General features: G+C 40.4%; 1 protein-coding gene and 1 long non-coding RNA gene across 3 annotated transcripts in view; both read left to right on the top strand.

The window, feature by feature from the left end:
• Positions 1-437: 437 nt before the first annotated feature.
• Positions 438-17,251, top strand: part of ENPEP (glutamyl aminopeptidase) — a 62,738-nt gene continuing 45,924 nt past the window's right edge. For both annotated transcript variants that reach the window (XR_012087768.2, XM_073001812.2), the window contains exon 1: positions 438-1,362. Coding sequence is in view for 1 of the 2 variants with exons in the window: in XM_073001812.2 (XP_072857913.2) it covers positions 743-1,362 (620 nt within the window). In the remaining variant the exon portion in view is untranslated. The remainder of the gene's footprint in view (positions 1,363-17,251) is intronic.
• LOC144583197 (uncharacterized) lies at positions 7,165-8,240 on the top strand. The gene is made up of 2 exons (XR_013536862.1): positions 7,165-7,273; positions 8,069-8,240. It is a non-coding gene; the product is annotated as an uncharacterized LOC144583197 (long non-coding RNA).

Genomic DNA, 17,251 nt, shown 5'->3' on the forward strand with positions numbered 1-17,251 from the left:
AAGGAAAGCTTCTCTCATAAAAGGCTCCAAAAGAGGAAAGCCAATGATAGCGATAAAGGTTGATGCTTCCCGAGCAGTTATACCTCTCTCCGTCTACGATTCGCCTTGTAGAAATTGCTGACGCGAAGCCCTGGCATTTGATCATCCCTGACTGCTGATTAACACAGCCCTGTTTTATATTTAACTCTGACTGGAGCAGGAGGAGTTGCGGGGTGGGGGGTGGGGTTGCAGGGCTTATAAAGTCCCTGAAGCTGCAGCTCCAATGTGCTTCTACGTTCATTTCCACTCCTTTGCTGAATTCTTCCTTACGGGTCACTTTTCTTTGGATAAACCAAATGTCGTTTTTACAGTAACTGAGTGTCTCAGTAGTAGGGAGGAGGCAGGGGGGAAATACAGAAGAAGAAGAAGAAGAAGAAGAAGAAGAAGAAGAAGAAGAAGAAGAAGAAGAAGAAGAAGAAGAAGAAGAAGAAGAAGAAGAAGAAGAAGAAGGAAAAGTTAGGGAAGAGAGAAAGAAAGAAAGAAAGAGAGGATGCTGAATATCAAAGGAGCCTGCTGAACAAATACTGAAGAAAAAGAAAGAAAGAAAGAAAGAAAGAAAGAAAGAAAGAAAGAAAGAAAGAAAGAAAGAAAGAAAGAAAGAAAGAAAGAAAGAAAGAAAGAAAGAAAGAAAGAAAGAAGCTACTGCACTGTTACTCTATTAGCTTTTTTTTTCCACAGTTATCTCTGGTAGTGAAAGCTGGAGATGAAAGACATGGATTTTGAAGATGAAGTCTCCAAAAGATATTGCATGAAAGGGAAACATGTGGCTATCATCTGTGGTGTGATTGCTGCTGTAGGACTGGTTTTGGGACTGGGGCTGGGGCTGGGATTAAAACCACAGCCCTGCAATGTTCCAGAACACAATGGCCAGGGGCCTACCCAGCCACCCACCAGCCCTCCACCTGAAGACGTGAATGCTTGCCCAGCTCAAAATGATGAAACCAGTGGAGACTGGACAAATTTCAAACTGCCCACCCATTTTTACCCAAATCATTACGACTTGGAGCTGATGCCAGAGATGGCCGAAGATCGGTATAACGGAACAGTCACTATCTCCATCATGGCAGAGCAGACCACCCAGCACATCTGGCTCCACCTCAGAGAGACAAAGATCACAGAGATGCCCCTTCTCAAGACCTCCGCAGGCCAGTCAGTTTTTCTTACACGTTGCTTTGAGTACAAACCACAGGAATACGTGGTGGTTGAGGCCCAAGAACCACTAGCGCCCGACACTTATCTCCTGACTATGAAGTTTCAAGGCCAATTAAATGGTTCCCTGGTTGGATTTTACAGAACAACCTATGTGGAAGATGGAATAACCAAGTAAATATCTCCCTTTCTCCTCTCCATACATACAGTATTTGCTTTATAGCTTGTTATTCAAAAATATATTTCTGCTTCTCTGTCTTTGTCTCTCTTTCTGCCTCTCATCTTCTCCTGCCTTCCTTGTTCTCATCTGTCACAGAACCAGAACTTGGAAAAATTTAACTTTTTTGAACTGCAGGGCCCAGATTCCTTTAGCCAGTGTGTAGGTTATACACCAAGTAAGTAACTTGTCCAAGTTCTGCACAGAACTGGTTGTTTCCTAAGAATGTGATGAACATTAAGAAAGATGGGACTGATGGTGGGCAGGGGGTTTGCAATGGCATTATGATTTGGGGAAATGCATTTTCTTGTGCTTGCCAATTCAAGCTATGTTTACAGAATTTACATCATAAAACCTGTACATCTAACTTGTGTTGGTCAATTAGGGAGCGGGGGTGGAGCTACATTTTGTGATGAAAATATTGCTTTTATATCCTTGGCAGCAGTGTGACGTGGATTTAAATAAGCCAACATAATGAATGCTTCTCTAAAATCATAGGTCAGAATCTCACCCTGATCCCGTTCCTCTAATTTAAAACTACTTGGAAGTAGTACAGTGGACCCTTGACTTACAGACGGCTTGACTTACAGACTTTTTGAGTTACAGACTTCTCTGACCGCAAAATTTAGGTTTGACTTGCAGCCTGAGAATTGACTTACAGACCAGAAAAAAACCAAAATGGAACAAAAATGGCCTGTTAGGGGATTAATCGGTTTTCAATGCATTGTAGGTCAATGGAGACTTGACCTACAGACTTTTTGACTTGAGAACCGCCTTCCAATACGGATTAAGTTCTCAAGTCAAGCCCCCACTGTATATGGATGCCCTTTATTTGAGCCATCATGGGTGGTTTGTGGTCTGAATCAGGGTGCCTTACCCAGCCATTTTGGGGTTGGATATTGCCTTGCTCCAATCATAATGCCTATATACAACGTATGCCTACTTTATCTTTCCTGGAAAATGCTCGAGAAAGCTTTTTAAAACTGCACTAGTCCTGTGTTCTTTCAAATATCTGCAGGAAATCGTCATTTGTATGGCAGTATCCAGACTAATTGTCTATTGCTGTGAAACAGTGCATGGAAGCATATTAAGAGGCAAGATAGACAGATACACATTGACTCGACTCTCATCCTTGATTGTAGGCTCAGCTGCTGTGGCAAGAACAGAGTTTGGAAGTGTTACTTTTTGAATTAAATCTCCTGGTACTTTCTGGTCAGCATGGTTAACTTTCTGACGTCAGGGAAAGAATGGTAGCTTTAGGTGTATCTAGCTTCAGCTATGAAGAACCCCTTCACTTGTGTGCATAAAAGCGTCACAGGTTGTGTAAGAAGAATTTTGAAGCAGATTTTGTAGCCCTATAGGACAGGATTGGAACTACTGAATGAAAGTGGTAAAGAAGCAGGTTCCAGCTAAATGTTAGGAAGACCCTTCTAGACAAAAATGAGGTTGAACAGATGGCTTCTTCATTGGGCAAACTATGGCTGTTATGCTGTTGCTTAGGGTAAGTTGCAACTGCAGTAGGCCCATTGAATCGGTGGAGATTTCGACAGTCAGCTCTTCTTTAAGATTCATTTATTCCTGTAGCGGTGAATAACAATGCTGAGCAGGATTTCAGCCTCTGTGTTACAGTTGCCACATCAATAGAAGCTGGAAGCATCATTAGTTTTACAGAGACACAATCCCAGTAGAGCTTCATGCTTCAGCAAACATATTTGCAAGTGAAGCTGACGTTTCACGTCTTGAAGACCAGTCCCTAAACAAGGCAAGCTAATTTGAAAACCACAGGGCGTGAAAAGATCTTGTGCTGAGCTGTTTTAGCACTGAAAAAAAAAATCCTACTTCTAACCATGTGATATTGATATCATATAATTTGACCCTAATGTGGAAGGCTCTCCTTTCTTAGTGGTTTTTAAATAAAGATTGGATGGGGTCCCAAGGCAAATTGTGTGCCTGTTCCAGCCCCAATACCTCTGCAATTCAATGGCAAACCACATGAGTAGCATTTTCTGTGTGGTTTAAGGGGGATGGTGCGTGGTGGATTTGGTGTCTAGCATACAGTAGGTTCTGGAGGGAATTGCCCTCCATGTTCACAATAGAGGCCTTCCTTAGAGAGCAGATTATCCTGAAGTATGTTCTATAATTCTATGTCTCCCATGTGTTCTGGCAATGGAACTGGCATATTAAAGCATGTTGTTTATATTTTATTCCATCTTTTTCCCTTCTCAGAATTTAGCATTTTTCAGTCTGGTGCCCTCCAGAGATACTGGTTTACAGAGCAGGATAGGAACTGTGATCTGGAGAATATCAGCTGAGGAAGCCTGGCCTCATCCATGACCCTGTCACTAGAACTTCTACAGCAAAGCTGGAGAACATTTTGGCTCTCCAGATGTTTTAGAACATAGCTCTCACAACCACTTAACATTGATCACACTGGTTTGGATTTGTGGTCATTGAAGTCTAGAACATCTCAGAAAGGTCCCTTTCGTACATTCATTTTTATTCTGTATAATCGATAGATCCAGTTTAGGCCCCACAAAACATTAGGATCTGCATGACTAAAAAAAAGGACAGTCTTCCTTCTTAATACACCCAATTTGTGCAAATCCGCAACAACATAAAGATCCCACCACTTCAATAAATGTAATACTTCATTCCTGTTTGGGTGGAAGTATGTTCCATCACTGAGAAGAGCATTTGCTTCTGGAAATATGCTGAGCATTGCATCTTAAAGTCTAAACCCACTCCTACCCTAGATGCACTCTAAATGTAGTTTTCAAGATGTTAGTCCTGATTAACTCAATGCTTCTTAATAAACAGTTATAGGATTATGCTCTAAATCTAAGTAACATCAGGGATAGTTTTGCTGGGCTAATGTTGATGTATTGTGTGACCTCTTTGCTTTTCTTCTTCTTCTCCCAGCTGGCTTAAATTATAGGTAAGCAAGCCTGAAGAGCAAAGAATGAGTGTGATCTGATATATTTTTGCCAAAAGAGCATGAACTGGGACCAAATCCAGGGTGATTCTCCTTGCCTTTATTTAGCTGTGCAAAAGATGTACTGCTTTGCTTGGTCTTGCTTGAATCCAAGTTGTAACAGATGCTTCAAAATGATAACTTTTCTCTTGAAAACCTCATGCTTTTTAAGGCTTATTGCTCATTTTGGCTCATATTTCCAACTTGGGGTTTGTGATTCCCCAAGGAGGTTGTGAAGTGTTTTCTGGAGGGTTGCAGGTCACCTTATATGTAGTGTAGCCCTTGTTTAATAATTCCTTTCTTGACTTTTCAGAGTGGCATGTTAAAGTCAGCATGTATCTGTATGTATGAAAAACAGGCACTTTGGTGTGTGTGTGGGGGGAGAAAGAAGCCCTTACTTTACCCCATTAAAATATATTTTTATGCAAACATGTTGGCGGGGAATTGCCGGTTACGTGGCTGTTGTAAAAGGGGCTCACAATTTGGGAACTACTGGTTTTAAGTTATCTTGACTCTTGATTCTGTATTTTGGAGCATTAGCAACACCTCCCAGTTTGGTGGAATCTGCAAATTTGATGCCTTCATCCAAGTAATAAAAATCTTGAACAATTACTGGGCCAAGGACAGAACTCTATTGTACCCCACTTCTCACTTTTGTTCAGGAACCATTGCTGAGCACTCTTTGGGTACAGCCAAAGTACCAAGCTACGCATCCACCTAACAGTAGCCTGCTTTTTACCAGCTTGGCCACTATAATATAATGTGACCTTGTTAAAAATCAAGCTACATTATAAACACAGAATTTTCCTCACCTGCCAAGCTTGTGATTCTGTTGAAAAGGAGATAAGATTAATTTGGCGTGAGTTGCTTTTGAGAAAACCATGGTGCAGAAATCATAATATTTTAAGTGCTGATAGATAAACTATTCAATCATCGTCATCAATACCTTAGGACTGTAGAGCTGGAAGGGACGCTATGGATCATCAAGCCCAGCCCTTGTCAGAGAGATACAGTGGAGAATCATATCCATATCCAGATATCTAAATCACTGAGCTATCTGTCCGAGAATGTTTCTCAGTGTTGCTGTTAGGCTAACTGATCAGTAGCTGCCCGAGTCTTCTTTTCTTCCTTTTTTTGAAGGTGAGATGAATTCCATTCTTCATGAATGTTACTTGTTCTCCAAGGCTTGGAAATTACATCTGGAAGTTCCTTTAATAGTCAGGAATATAGTTCACCTGGCCCAGAAGAAAGATTCATTTAAAACTGCTTGATGTTTTTGCATCACCTCTTTGCCTATATTGGCCATGGTGGCTTCCTTTCCTTAGCCTACCTATGTTAGGTAGAGCACTGCTTTCCTTTTGGGAGAAGTCAGAGAATAAGTAGGTGCCCTACGGCTCTGTTTTCTCTCTCTCCAGTGACTATATCTCCATTCCTTCCTTTCCGCAGACCTGCAGTTTCCTCATTCTTCATCTTGCTTTGCACATAGCTGAACTGTTGTTTTTAACTTCTCTTGCAAGCTTGAGCTTGTCTTTTGCCTTCTCAGCCTCCCTTCTGCAATTACTGACCATTTCTTCATACTCTGGATTATATGCTTCCTTGGTAATCTACCTCTTCCATTTCTTATACCTTATTAGAAAGTTGGAAGCATATAAGCATGTGCAGCAATCAATGAGTTTCTGATCAGAGCTTGGAGATGTTACTTTTTTGAATGACAACTTCCCAGCTGTTATGTAGTATCCAAAAAGTTAACTGCTGTATTAGCTGATTGACGCTGTACTTGACAGTGTGGTGGAAATGTTTGAAATTCTAGTGATTCCCAGAATACTTTAGAGAGAACAAAATCTGGTAGAAATGAGGTGAAACCGATCTAAACTGCAGTGTGGATCACAATTAGCCTGATCAGTCAACAGTGCCGGTGTTTTCCTGATGATGTTACCCTTTCAACTTCAACAACAAGGAAAAAAACACAGAATAAGAGAACAACTACTAGAACACAGCTTGGAAATGTTATGTTTTAGGCCACAACTCTTCCAGTCAGCACGAAAAGTTGGATTAAAAAGTAAATTTTGTAAGTTTTGAATCATACTCAGAAACAGCACGAATGTGGTCATAGAACGGAGAAGGATGAGTGAATTGTTAATTACACACATGCACACATATACAGAATTGTTTAATGTGAATTCTGACAAACTTTTAACTTCACAATGAATACCTCTTGAAACATTTCCCACCCCATCTGTGCCTTCATTTCGTGATGCTGAGCTTTGATATTGTTCAGAAATGCGGAGAGGGAGGAGGGAGGCTCTCAGTATCAAAGACCATTGCATTTATAGCAGATTCTTTCTTGGCTGGTTGGGTTTCAATTTATCTCAATCTGTGTTCCTAATGATGTGCTATCAGCTTTCAGATTCAAGTGAGAATGAGAGCAGAAGCAGAGATTATAGGAAGTAATTATTGCTGCAAGTCATTCTGGGGAGGGGTGATCATAGCAGTCTTTCAGACTGTAAGGCAAAAAGCAGACTTTAAAGGAACATTGTGCTCCATTTCTAAGGCCAAGGAGCATACAAGGAGGTGTGAGATGGTCCTGCTGTGGCACTCAGCCACTTTTCTTACTTAAGAATCTTCCTTTGGGCCCTCATGGGCTCTCAGTTTTGTCTATTTCTGCTTTTAGCTGAATAGATTAGGAGCCAGGAAAAGAAGAAACATCCTGTTTTTCCCCAAGAGAAATCTGCTGAGTATGTGCCAAATATCTATGCAGATGATGCAGGTTAAAAAAACAAGCTAACCATTCATTGATGTCAGTGTCCTTTTGAAACAACTGCAAGTGTATACTCAAGGTCATTTAGTGCAAATATGTTACCTTTTATCCTGAATCACCATCCTGTGTTTCCTTTTGTGTCGGGATCTGCAAGATGAGAGGAAGTAGGGGTCTTGCAGATGAAACCTCAGGGCAGGGATCTTTCTCCTTGACCAGCAAGGGGGGAAAAGAAAAGACGGGACACTCGAGTGTATGGCAGCTGTTCAGAGGCCGAATCTCTTGTTCCCCCGCCTCCTCTTCTTTTATTGTATCCCCCTACTACATTTGCTCTAGTTAATCAATACAGAGGTAACTAATTTCCTGAATACACAGGCATCAGTCAACAGAGTGGTTGGTAAACAGACAGGCTGGTAAGCAGACAGTTAATAGTAAACAGACACAGATACCATCCAAATACACAGACAAGTTCCTGAATACACGAACACTTTAACTACATTATCCAGAGACAATAGACAGCAGGTTAATGATCATCCTTACTGGAAACTAGTGACTTGCAGTTTTAGCATGAGGCCTGCCATTGTCATAGATATACATTTGCTACTGCCACAGACATATACATTGTAACAGCATAACAGCATAAATTTTCCCCACATCCCAACCGTTTTTTATTTATTTTGTTAAAGACAATTGCTGTTGTAAACTCCTGAAAATTCCGAATCCAGGTATGATATGAAGTCAGGCTCATCTTCAGCAGAGGGCTGAATAGCATGTTCCAGGCTACTGCAATAAGCATTCAAATAGCCAAACCTGCTTCCTTGTTGCACTGAGAGGCAAAACTCATTCTTTACAACTTTAAAACATTGTTCAGATGGAATAAACCTGGAATCTTGGCAAGAGAATTAGATGGCATATTCTGATGACATCAACATTACAGAAAAAGTTAAATGATGTGAAAACATAATAGAATATGTATATTTTTGTATGTGCTAACTGGTATTGTGGGATGTATAGTGATAGCAACATACTGTATACAGAGTCAAACTCTTGGTCCTGTTACCATAAGTTCAAACTACCCAGTACAATTGAAAGACATATGTTTATCTTCGTGTGAGCCTTCCTCACCTCTGTATGTTGCCTAGCTTGCTTTTGTTTTGTGACTGGTCTTTAGGAGGTAGACATCATTTGCAAGTCTGATTGCTCAGGCACAGAGCTTTGAAGGAACTGCATATCTTGAGGAAATCACTGTAGAACAAGAAAATACAATTTTCTTTAAATGTGTAATTTGACATTCAGTATTGTCTACACTGAGTGGCAGTTGTCCTACAGGGTTTCAGACATATTAGGAAAAACTTATGAAAAAAGCATAATGCCACAGAGGTTACTGACTTTATGTTGAACTGAGCTTCGAAAAAGTCAATAGAAGCCAATACCTTTTGCTGCTTGAAGTGAAAGGAGAAATAGAGGTTCTCCATTCCAAATACAAAAGTCAGCTAGCATGACAGTTGAATCTTAGGGCTAGTCCAGACAAACAGATGTCTTGCTACAATTGATAATAGTTGGCCATGTTTTGTTACAAAGGAGAGAGAGATTTACTGGCATTTTTATTGTAACTCCAAAAAGCAATGTGTTTGAAAGCCTGTTTTCCTTAGGAAATCTTTGAAATCCTCCTCCTCCTTCTCATCTTAGAACTGCAGAGCACCCGGTGGATCATTGAGTCCACCCCTTGTCAAGGAGGCACAGTGGGGAAATCAAACTCCTCTGGCTCTGCCATCATCATAGGCATCCTTCAGACTATGGTAACATGCTCTGTAGCAAGAAGTGTCCTCTCCAGAGCATGAAGCCTGGGTAAGGTAGTATGGCCATCAGAGCTCTAAACCACTTAGCTGTCCTCATCATCATCTCCAAATCCTTAAAAATCAACTTGCCTGCTTTATCTTCTCTTCTGGGGCTTTATAAAAATCAGTTTTGGTACTAATTAAAAGGTTCCAACATGGATCCTCTGCCTCAGAAACAAACTTCCTCGGAAGTTTGCAAAAGTCTGCTCCCCAGAGCAAATGAAACCATTCTTTCCAAAGGGTGTGAGGAAAGTAATAAGTGATAGAACATAGTGGGACAAGACTTGCATTGTTTGGATGGTGGAAAAAAATCCAAAAACCATCAGTGCTCTATTGGTACTTGTACATGAACAAATGTTTCACCTGAATAATCCTGTACTTCAACAGAGCCTGTGGAAGAGAGTACTTCCTCATACTTGAGGACAATATGTTAAATTAGGAGGTGCAGAACAGGTTGTGTTGCACTGTCTCTTCCCCAGCACTTCACTGCTGCCTCACCATATCAGTCACGTGAGGTGATTCCTACACTATGCCTAATAATAGGATAAGTTCTGGAGGTCAGGGATTGTAACAAATATAAACATTTTTTTGGCTCAAGCCCATACCTGCAATAACAAGTTTTTACGAGGTTACAAAAATGCCTTACTATTTAAGATTTTCTTTACAGACTGTTAAAGGACATTTATTTAATCTCTGTACATCTGAGCTTTCTAAATGTGTTTTTAAAAACAATTTGGCTGTTGAACTGTATATAAAATTATCTGTCACAATGAACTAAGAATTACCTATGAATACTAACTGAGTGACCCCTGTTCTGTTAGGTCTGTGGACTAGGATCTGTGCTTTACAAGACTGATCTAGCTTCTTGGAGAAAATTATGCTTAGATAAAAAATATATACACAAGCTACCTGTTTGATAATCCTCTTAAATTAATTTTAGGCCCATTGACTTCAAAAGCACACGAACTGTTCAAAATCCAAAGCCAGATTGTGTGCCTTGCTTATAATTTCATTTCAAATCTCTGTTTGGTTAAAAAGGAAAAAGAAAGAAGGCAATTCAACACAGCTTCAGTGGTGTTTTATTTGGGGAACAACAGCTGGATACAGTTACAGATGCATGTCAATAATATACTAAGTGTATTTGCCAATATCTCACTCCTGGTTTTCCTTTTTAAAGGCCAGAATGGGGAACATGTCTCCTACCAATTAGTATTGGACTGCAGATTCCATCATTCCTGTAGAGAACTGAATCTAACAACATCTGGAAGGTCACACATCTCTATTCCTGGGCTACAAATTGGGCTACAATTTGGTTTAGAAATGAAATTCTGATTTTCTCAGAGGGTGTTGTTTTTTTTTTTTTTTTTGGATCCTGTGGCTTGCAAGACTGTCACTGCCTGGTCTTCACCATTAATCTAGGTCCTAGACATTAAAATGCAAGCTATGGTGTCAAGGAGTGCAGGCTTTGGTATAAGGACTGAACTTGGTTGTAACTAGAGATGGGCACAAACTGCCAAAATGGTGGTTTATGTGGGGAGGCAGCTGGGCTGTCTTTTTTTAAAAAAGGCCCAACTTTCTCCCTGCCTCCACAGCCTCCCCCCTGACTCCTTCCCACTGCCCCTGTTGCCTTCCTCCCTTTTCCTGCCGCTGCCTCCTCCTGTGCCATCACTGCCGCCATCTTGAGATGCAGCCAGCTCCCACAGGTCAGTGGCCTCTGTACATGTCCCTGCCTCTCAGCTGAGAGATGGGTACATGCACAGATGCAGAGATAGCAAGCCCAGCTCCCAGAAGGGAAGCTGAGCCACTGTCTCTCTAGATGGCGGTGGCAGGACGAGGTAGGGAGGCAATGGGGACAATGGGAAGGGAACAGGGGGGAAGGCTGATGGGGGGAACGAACCAGGAAGTTTGTTAAAGCAGGAAAAAGTTCATTGATTTGGGAAATTTCGAGTTCTCCAGTCTGGAACTAACCTGTATCAATGAACCAGTGATTTTTAACAAACGTCTTGGTTCGTTTTTTTTATTTGTACCCATCTCTAGTTGTAGCATTATCTATTTCGAAAGAGATCTACAATATTTCATTTTTTACTTGATATGAAGGATGGAGACAACTTTCCTTCCCCCCTTTTTTTAAATCAGCCCTTACAAAATGGAGCATAGGAAGTGTTTCACTGAGGGTATAATCTACTGGGAAGTTGATTACATTCATTGAAAAGATCCAGCTGGATATTTGCATTTGCATTTTTAATACGCCAAAAAGTTCCAGTCATGCTGGTGGTGGAACAGCAAGGACAGGAAAAGGTCAGAACAGAGAGTACTACCTTAAAAGCAGCTGCTGTAAAATATTGCCCTGTAGATAGCTGTTAATGCAATTTCAAACATTTTGCAGTCCCAAATAAACAAGCTGGGGGAAAACCCTCTAATACAGCATAATTCATTATAATTAATTGAAACAAAGTGGAGACTCAAACTGATACTTCCTTGCTTAAGAATTTAATATATAGTATCTGCATTCTTGAGTTGGTGAGTTAATATATGATACAAAGAAAATATTAAGCACACAAGGTTTAAACTAGTTACAGCAAATGTTATGATCCTAACTACATACGATATATTTGTTGTGAGTGCACACTGTGCCAGTAACTAATAAATGTAAATCAGCAGTCTTCAAATAAGTGTTCTTCTCATGAGCCTTGTTTAGACATATATAAGTGTTTTTGGCCGCAGTAGTAGTAGTAGTAGTAGTAGTAGTAGTAGTAGTAGTAGTAGTAGTAGTACTTTCAACTTATGTACTGTCTCATAGTGCTAAAGCACTCTCTGGGTGGTATATAACATAATTATGGAAACAACAACTTGCCCCGCAGTGAGCTGGGTACTCATTTATCAACCTTGGGAAGATGGAAGGCTGAGTCAACCCTGAGCCGGCTACATGAATCCATAGGGATCGAACTCAGGTTGTGAGCAAAGCTTGATTGCAGTATTGCAGTTTGGCCACTACACCACAGTTGCACATTATCATACTCTTAGAACTATGCTAGTTATTGTGGCATAGTATTTGTGGCATAGTCATCATATAAGGGAGTAACGACTTTTACAGATGAACTATTGGTTCCAATACTCCTTTCTGTTGCTTGGAGCACAAGGTTTATATGCAGAACACGGTGGCCAGACTTCTTAATGGGGTGAGAAAACATCAACCTATCTCCCCTACTCTGGCTGCCCTGCATTGGCTGCCTGTTCGTTTCCGCATTGATTTCAAAGTACTAATGATGACATATAAAGTCCTAAATGGCTTAGGACCTCGATATCTGACGGAACGCCTCCTCCCACGTAGATCTACCCGAATCACTTGCTTTAGTCAAGATGGGTGGCTGAGGGACCTAACGCTGAGGGAGACCCGAAGAGAAAGAACAAGAAAGCGGGCCTTCTCAGCAGTGGCCCCTCGCCTCTGGAACAATCTCTCCCCCCCCCCCGAAATTTGTTTGGCTCCCTTGCTGGGTGTTTTTAAGAGCCAACTCAAGACCTGGCTCTTTAGACAAGCTTTCCCTCCTGTCAATACATAATTTATTTGCTATCTTCAATTGTATTAATGTTGTTGTTTTATTTTATTTTATTGCTCTTGAGTGTTGTTAGCCGCCCAGAGTAGACTTTGGTCTAGATGGGTGGGATATAAATTACATTAAATAAATATATAAATATGTGATCTTGTTTCATTAAAAAAATTAAGTCACTGCTTCACTGGATTGAAGTGAAAAACCTCATCAATAGTACAAAGCATTACTAAAACCCCTGTCTGGGTAGGTCAGTGAATTAGATACCTGGCCGCAGAGTTCAGTTTCCCGCTGTGCTTCCCAGAAAAAGGGAATGGTAAAAAAGCAGTCAAGTACTCTCTGCCTAGAGAACCGTGAAAAGGATTGCAATAAGTCAAACTGATTTGATGGAACACAACTGTTGTTTTAAGAGGAAAAAGGAGTGGAAAGTCACAAAAAAGTGGAATGCAATGTGAGAAAATCTTATGGATGGCCGTGAAGGTGTCTCATGACTGGGGCAGGAGGTGCTCCCTGGTCGAAAGGTCCTGATCTGGACCTTTTGACCAGTCACCCCTGGATGGTGGGGATAATACCTATAGCATTAGTACAGAACCTGGGGCTTTAGGGAGATCAGTGGTCCATCTGGAAAAGCTCTAATCCTGTCTGTTTTCATTGGAGCATATTTTGTGTAGGAGTAATCATTTCCTCTAGCAATTTAGGATGGTAGCTGCCGACAGGACTGCACACAGAACAAGGCTACTGAGAAACAGGAAAGGCAGCCTTGTTAATAGGACAGGCCTATCACTGGGCAAGGTGTGGCAATTGCCTTAAGTGACGCTGGTGTTCCCAGTGAACCTCCTGGCCATTCCCCTCTGTTGCAGCTGGGTCTGCACTGTAACCTGTCCAGCACCCCTAAACTGGCTTGCTTCTCTCAGAAGTTGTGGAAGATATTATCCTATCATGAATACTGAATCTGACAGTGAAAATATTATTTTTTTTGACTAAAACCAGCCATTCGAACTGTGCATTTTGGAAGTTGTGGTTTCAGAGAATAATGTTTTTCATTTGTGAGTTCAAGTCAGGCTTTATATGTGGAATGGGAGAAAAGACACCATTTTGTTTTTCATCTGGTCTGGCCTACTACTAGTAGTGTATGCAGTTCCACTGGTACTAGTCTTAGTTTTCATTAATCAGTAACACAACATCCAGTGACTGACTTTGTTATGATCCCCTCCTACTATTGTACCCAGGAGAGAAACTTCAACTAGCATCAGGGGATGTTTCCCTTCTGGATAGGGACTAATAGCATCTGTAGATACTGCTCCACAATGGAACTGTAGCAAACAATATGATACAATATGGTCTTGATTCTGATCACTCCCATACAGTAGCTATTACTGAGGAGAAAAAAACTAGATATGTTAGTTGCAACCATGCATTTAACATAATGTCTGAGTCGGCCAGGGGAAGAAAGCTAAATGGGACTGAAGGAAAAAAAGAAGAAAAAGAATGGATGATGGAGTTCAGGAGAGAAAGAAGACTGAATTTTAGAGAATTTATTCCTGGTTTAGGAGCACCCCCCTTGCTAGTTTTGCTTGAACATTGTGGATTCCCCCCCTTGATCTTGTTAGTGTGCTGGATTGTTTTCTTAATTTCTTCAAAAATTATAGATTTTGTTCCACATGATTGTGCTTTATAGAAAAGCTATTAGTAAGTAATCATACAATAATTATGAAAAGCTATTGAACTTATAGTAATAAATCATAAATAATACTAGCTTTTAAGCATACTACTACAGCCAGGGTCATTCACCGAAGCTAACAGATAAAAGGAAGCATTTGTTCGAACAGCACATAGCATTGTATTTGCTATCTCTAGATGTCTACTATCACTACCAGCTTAGAGGGCATTGAAAGAGAATTAGGCAAATTCTCTGAAAATTTCAATGGCCATATTTATGACTATATCGTGACTCCAGTTGGAGAGGCAGTATGTCCCTGAAGACCAGTTGTTGTGCAACGTGTGTGTTTATATGTGTGTGCGATACTAATTGGGGTTTTGGTTAAAGACTTTATATCAGAAATTTGGCTGTTTATCTTGTTAGCAGAGCACAATGTAGGAAAAACACAGAAATGTAGAGAGATTAGCCCAGTTTCAGCTCCATCCCTGGCTGTAGAGGAAAACTAACCCTTTCTGTAGTGAAAAGTCACTTTGGGTGCACCTTTAAGCAGGAAAAGATAATTTTTCTGACACTTATCATCCATAGTTAGAGGGTGAAATGATATAATGGAGTCTTCTGACCTCCCTGCCTGTTTCTGTAATCAAAGAATAATATTGTTCAGGTAAATAGGAAGAAGGGCTGACCTCAATGGCAAAGAAAACTAACCAATCAACTGTGTGGCAAAGAACAACTGCAGGCTGCCACTGATATGCAGTGTTAGTACATGGAAGGTTGCATTTTTCTAACGTTAATGCCTTTGTGTCCTGCTTGCTGACAAAGGCAAGATGAGCTGTTCCCCTGTAGCTATGTTTATATTTTTATCTTACGTTCAACCCACTTCTTAGTGTAACAAACAAACACACATTTTGTAGTTCAAAGGTTATTATTACATTTGTTTTCTTTAGGTTGGAGATCACTGGATGTTTGTTATTTTTCAATATTTAACTTTATTTACGTATCAGCAGCTTGAGACTTGGTTTAGATAATGCTAAAATCACTGTCAGGTGCTCTATCCCCCACAACAGGTCTTCAGATATTCTGTAGAACCTCCTAAATTCAACTTTTGATAACTCCCTTCAGATGATTTCCATACAGAATACCTTTATAAAAAGGGAGGCTTTGCCAAGCACATTATCCCTGCCTCCTTTATCACATGCCTTGCATTAGTACCATTGCCTTCTATGTCTTGGGAAATAAACTCTGCATTGGGAGTCTTCTCTATGCCCAGTTTAGACCACTCGAAGATTAGGCTCAGCTACTTTTGTTTTGTGACTATGTGATCTTCAAGTATAGACAAGTTTCTTGCCTGTCCATCCCCTTACTTTGGCCCTCTGCTACAGCTGGTTCTTCTGGGTTTCACAATGGTTTCATCTTTGTCAGAATGGGTCAGCTACAGCCCATCTGTATCCCCCTAGTTCCAAGTTCATCCTCACCACAAGGTTAGCGTTTTGCTAATTCACAGTCAAAAACTCTTTCATCAAAAAACTACTTTCAAGACACCACTCCAAGTTCTTTATGATCAGCTTAGCATTTAAGACACTGCAGGAAGAGGGCCAAGGACACGGGAACATTGACAAATCGGACTGTCAAGATAACTTATAGAACTTCAGGGATGTTACAAACAATGATCCTTGCTCTTAATATTTTTTAGTGTTTTTTTTCCCTTTTAAACAGAAAATGAAAACTACTTTAGAGCTGCTCAGAGTATTTGCAGGCATGTCGTTGGACAACCACCAGCTTTTAAAATTAATTGAAGAGACAACTTAGTTGTGTTCACCCATCAATCATGCCCCATCACCAAACACTAGGTTGATAAGAAGAGTGTAATTCCATTAGAGAGCCAATACATTATGTAAACTTTGGCAACAAATTTAATGACCCTGTTTCCTAAGTATTTTATATTCTGCACAGGTAAGATGTTCTGGTACCACTTGTTAAAGTAAATATCTCTCTACCAATTTACATCAAGGGTGCTGCATACCAATTTATTTTGCTGTAGCCTATCAGCATTCAAAAGCTTCATTAGGCTCTGTTGTACGAACAATGAAAGACAGATGTGCAAGGTTACCTCAGGGGGATCAACGGCCCCTGATGAATGTCTTGTTTCCAAGTAGCTTTTGACAAGCTGCTTAATGGCATCCATCACATGTAAGAGATATATATGGGAGTAAGGGAGAGGTGGAAGACTGTATTCTTCCTAGAAAAGGTCCAAAATACAGAGTCAAACTACATGGAGATAATAATTCACAAGATTGAATAGCATGGCGTGAATGTGTGTTGAATAGAAATGTATGACTGTTGAAGCAGTTATAAGATAGGCTCAAGATATTATTAACATTTTGTTCAAACTACATTTTCCTATGATCACTAGAAAGCTCCTGAAAGCATGATGAACAGGGCCAGTAAATGCAGAAGTAGAAAATAGGAAACATTAATTTTTTTGGCTTATAATTCCTAGAAAGTATGATCTGGGGCCATTTTGACTGAGAGATTTCCTGGGACTATACTTCAAGAATGTAACTCTTTCATCCTATGCAACTTGATCTCTGCCAAAACAATTGCATAACTGCTTCAATTGATGCACACAGCGTTCTTTGTGGATACATATGCACATTTCAACACACTACATTTACCAGCATGTACTGCATTTGAAGAAGTGACCTGTGGTCCATGCAAATTGATGCCAAACAGAACTTGCTGGCCTTTAAAAGGTACCACAAGATCTTTGTAGTTTTTTATGGAACATTCAGCCACAGCATATCTCAAGATCATTTCATCCATATTTTATGTTGGCTCAACTTACTATGTATCGAGCCCAATGCTGGTAATTAGCCTTCATCAACCAGTTTCCTGGCTGTCTGGACTGAAACATAAGGTGGTTACAAGCACTAGAAAAGTTTGAAGGTGTATAGCATTTCCTTCCTTCCTTCCTTCCTTCCTTCCTTCCTTCTCTCTTCCCCATTGCTTTTTTGCATTTTGCTTGAGAAGTCAGTAGTTGATAAAGTCAACCTTACCACTTATTTGGTTTTAAAAGC

This window comes from Pogona vitticeps, chromosome 5, assembly GCF_051106095.1.
Source record: "Pogona vitticeps strain Pit_001003342236 chromosome 5, PviZW2.1, whole genome shotgun sequence".
Lineage (NCBI taxonomy): Eukaryota > Metazoa > Chordata > Lepidosauria > Squamata > Agamidae > Pogona > Pogona vitticeps.